This window comes from Epinephelus moara, chromosome 9 (assembly GCF_006386435.1).
Source record: "Epinephelus moara isolate mb chromosome 9, YSFRI_EMoa_1.0, whole genome shotgun sequence".
Taxonomy (NCBI): Eukaryota; Metazoa; Chordata; class Actinopteri; order Perciformes; family Serranidae; genus Epinephelus; species Epinephelus moara.
The window spans coordinates 33,401,394-33,405,482 of NC_065514.1; the positions used below are offsets into that span (position 1 = coordinate 33,401,394).

The 4,089-nt window shown below is 42.2% G+C and overlaps 1 protein-coding gene across 1 annotated transcript; it reads right to left on the minus strand.

The window, feature by feature from the left end:
- Window positions 1–793: 793 nt before the first annotated feature.
- ier5l (immediate early response 5-like) lies at window positions 794–3,741 on the minus strand. Its single transcript, XM_050053537.1, has one exon. The coding sequence runs from the start codon at window positions 3,577–3,579 to the stop codon at window positions 2,689–2,691; it is 891 nt and encodes a 296-aa protein (XP_049909494.1). The 5' UTR covers window positions 3,580–3,741; the 3' UTR covers window positions 794–2,688.
- Window positions 3,742–4,089: the final 348 nt, after the last annotated feature.

A 4,089-nucleotide genomic window follows, 5' to 3' on the forward strand; every position in this document is an offset into this window, starting at 1 on the left:
TTCAATAATTTAGTAATGATTTATAAATCAGTTACAAAATATCAACAGCAACCACTTTTAGGTTACCAGGTTGGGAAAAATAACATCTGGAAAATAAGTGTGGAAAATGTGGACCACAATCCATTTATTAACATCTCGTTAAAGGAACAGTTTAATATTTTGGGGAATACGCATTACAACCCCCTCATATCTGTCTGCAGAGCTAAGAAATTGTCTGCAACATAACCATAACTGTTGTTCTTTTAGATTTTGGTCTTGGGAATAATTTAATAAATAATATATGTAATATTACTGAGCTTTTGGGGTGGCGGTAGGCAGATTTTGTTACCTTTAGACTGACCCAGGCTACTTGTTTCCCCGTTTCCAGTCTCTGTACTAAGATAAGCTAACGTCTGCTAGCTGTTGTTTCTTATTTAATGATATAAGAATGATATTGATGTTTTTTCCATTTAACCTCTACTGTAGACTTGGTGGATTATTATAAAAAGTCCTTCATTAATTACATTTATATCTTTGGACTTAGGGTATACCCTAGTAGTAACTTCATGGGGGACCTGCCATAATACTGATTTACTAACATTTGTATTACCAAAAAGTAATTATACACACCAGCTAAAGGAAAGCATCTTTTTTCCGGTGACTTATCTATAAAGCATTAAAGCATGTCCTGCAAATATATAATGCATGTTTGGTTTTTTTCGTGTGACACTGGTCAGCCACCGTAGGCCTGTAACTGCATCAGTATTTCATTATAATACATGGCTCGATAACGAAACACAACAGTTAGCATTAAGGTTTTCATTTTTTATTAAGATTATAAATTTTTAACAAATATTTTCTGCAACAGTTTTACCCGGTGATATACAATTTAGTAAGCACAAAAATACAAGAATAACAACAAAATATGTAGAGAATGGCTGAATACTCTCTTTATTTTGGTACACATAGTGCTCATAAAGCTAATGCGTGGATTCTCAGGTTATGGCTAAATCATGAGTTTGCCTTTTTAAAACAAAAGGACTAAGATCATTCTTTAACAAAACAAAGTAAAACTCACAAAACCAAGACATGTTGGAATTATGAACTGCTGTGAAGGCTTTGAGCAACAACCATGATTAAGAGGGGTCAGACGTCAAACTGCCAAAATAACCCGGACTGTTTACCGTCACACACTGTGAGTGGAGGTGAAGTGATAACCACAGTAAAAGCCCAAAAAGTGTTACATTATGAAAGTGTTGGCACTCCATTAAGTGATATGAGTTGGTTCAGAGTCCATGTACCTCAGAAGTGTTTAGGAGGGAGTTTTGAACGTGGTGACAATAAACTGCTCAGAATGTGCAAGGTCCAACAGAAGGGTTTTTTCCCCCCAAAAGGTTCCTCAGCCCAGATTAGGAGAGACATTCACTCACTTTCAATGTACTTTTAATTTATGACAATAGCTAGCAGTGGTGTGCATTTGATTTAAGGCAACGGAATCTCAATCCATTTCATCAGTCACAAAGTGTATTCTGAACACATGTATCTCCCATTCTGACAATAGGACAGCCTGTACATGGTATATATGGCACAAACTCTGTCCTCTCCCCGCCAAAACTATTGTCATTTTTTTAAATAGCTTTTCTTTTTCCTGCAAAAATAAAGTTGATTTAGACCTTGTGGAGGAGACCGGGCTCAGTTGTAACACTGCCATATCCTCCAATCAGAAACAAGTGTGTGTGATGTCACCCAGTGCATTGAACCACTCTCACATTTGTTATTGATTTTTTTTTTTTTTTTCAAGACAAAGATGTGCTTTGAGGTATAATTCTTGATACTTTTATCTTCCGTATATTTTGAATTGCTGTTTTTGTTAAAAGTATGCTGCTGAGGTTAGCCAATCCGATGTTGAGATTTCAGCACATGGTATTTTACTGTGACACTAAGAGGTCAGTTGTGATGCATGTCAAAAGGGACTTAACTAAATGTTGAAATTCTTTGTCACATATTGAATTATGAACATTTGTAGTGATAAAAAAATAAGTTAACAGGGTTAGAATTTGGCCAACTACTATGTTTTTACACTTTATGTTAAAACTTAATTAATAAACCCCAAACCAGTAACCATCACTGGGCAGTTTAATTACATCTGCTCCTGACCAAACAGAAACTGGGGACAAGAAAAGTTGAATTTTTGCAGCATTACGACTGACCTCAACCATGGAGCTCTATTCTACACATCTTTCACGACTGGCACATAGCGAGGACGTGGAACAGTACAGAAAACTGGTTTTCCAATGAGCTTGCAACATTTCCCTAATGTTCCCACTTATTCTCTGTAATGTTCCGAAAACGTTCTGGTTTGATTTATTTGTTCTGAGAACATTCCCGGAAGGTTTCAGAGAACATTCCGCCATGGAGACGTAAATAGTGTCACTAATTAAGGTCATTTCATAAAGCTCTCCACAGAACATTTGCTGAAAGAGTAACTATGGAAAAAGTTCCACAAATTACATCCTCATATGAAATGTTCTTGGAGAACAATATGGGAACGTTGACTTTGTTAAGAACATTCTCCTGAATTTGGAAAAAATGTTCCGCAACAAAGACTGGCAGAAGAAAACAGCTCTCCACTGGGTTTGGTTTAATACTTTAGTGGAAAAACACGGTACAACTGACCCCGGTCTCTTCTAAAATAATAAAGGGTTTGATTCAAAACGCCACAATCGCTCGGGTCCATGCCCCCAGACTGGCCAAGACCTGTTTGCTACAGATCTGATCCAAGTCCGCCTGTCTGCTCAGCAGCCCTGTAAACCCCGAGCCGAAGATGGAGATCAGATTGGAGATGTTGGAAGTGTCTGTGTAGTCTAGGTTGGAGTAGGAACAGTCCTCCCGTTTCGCCCGTTTGCGAGCCGCTGTAAAATCCGATATTTCCTCAACGTCGGATATACAACAGCCGAACTCAACCTTTCGTTTCTTGGCAGGGGACTGCGCGCCCTGGCCGCACTGGAGCGCGTCACAGCAGCAGTCCTGGTGGAGGTAGCCGTTCTCTACCGTGGTCACCACATGCGTGTCCAAGTCCAGCACTGTGGTTTTGTTGCAGTGCGTGCTGTTTGCAGGAAACTGGTCACAGTGTGACACAGGGGAAGCCTCCATGCAGCAGCTTCGATAGTAAGAGGGATCCGGTTCCTTGCCGCCGTCCTCGAGGGGAGAGCAGCCGGAGAGAGCGCTCGGTGCCCGGGCGTGCGCCGCTGGCTGCGCCGCGCCTCGGTGGCACGCAGAGCCACACAGACTCGCCTCTTCGCCGCAGCAAGCAGCCCGCGTCTGCTCCTCATCGTCTGCGTCCTCTGCGTCCAGATCCAGCGGGTTGAGCTCCTGGATCTCGTTGCAGACCGTCATCACCTCCTCGTACTGCTGCATCCTATAGATCTCCGCGTATTTCTCCTTGATGTAGACCTGTCTGGCGTTCCTCAGCACATAGGAGACCAGCAGGTTTTTGTGCAGCTTGATGCCCCCTCTCTGCGTCCTGGAGTTGTGGATCTTCATTAAGGAAATGGAGATCAAGCTTTGCGCGTCCACTGCGCATTCCATGGTGTTGATCATTGTGATGTTCCCCCTAGTCCACCTCCAGCTCCTCTCCACGAGAGGAAACCCGACTCTCAGCTATCTCAATGGGAATCGTTTTGTTCGAGGAGAAAGGTTCAAGTCAGCTCTGTGGAGAAACATTGGACACAATGATCCGCCTCTCTCTGAAAGCCAGCAATCATTCGCAGATGGCCTGAAACCAGAATACATATAGTCAAGACAGAGGGTCCGCCTTCTCCCGGCAGAGCCAATCAGCTGCCTGGGATCTGTTGAGTGGCAGACTCGCGCGCTGGAAATATGTCGTTTTCGACCAATGAGCGTCAGGCGGTTCCTCTGTACTATTCAAATTCCACCCAGGTTGTCTGACAGGAATGTCCTCATTTCAGTTGCCCCATCCAGAAACCAGTTAATACTCCGGGTAAACAATAAAACAAGCAAGAAAGTTATCACAGTTTATTTTAAACTTTGGTGTTCCAAGTAAAGTTGTTTAAACCTTTGACCAAGAAATCTGAAGCTTAACTTATACTC

What these genes read in the sequence shown, in the direction of transcription:
- ier5l (XM_050053537.1), bottom strand. Translation starts at nt 3,579, where the DNA reads ATGATCAACACCATGGAATGCGCAGTGGACGCGCAAAGCTTGATCTCC.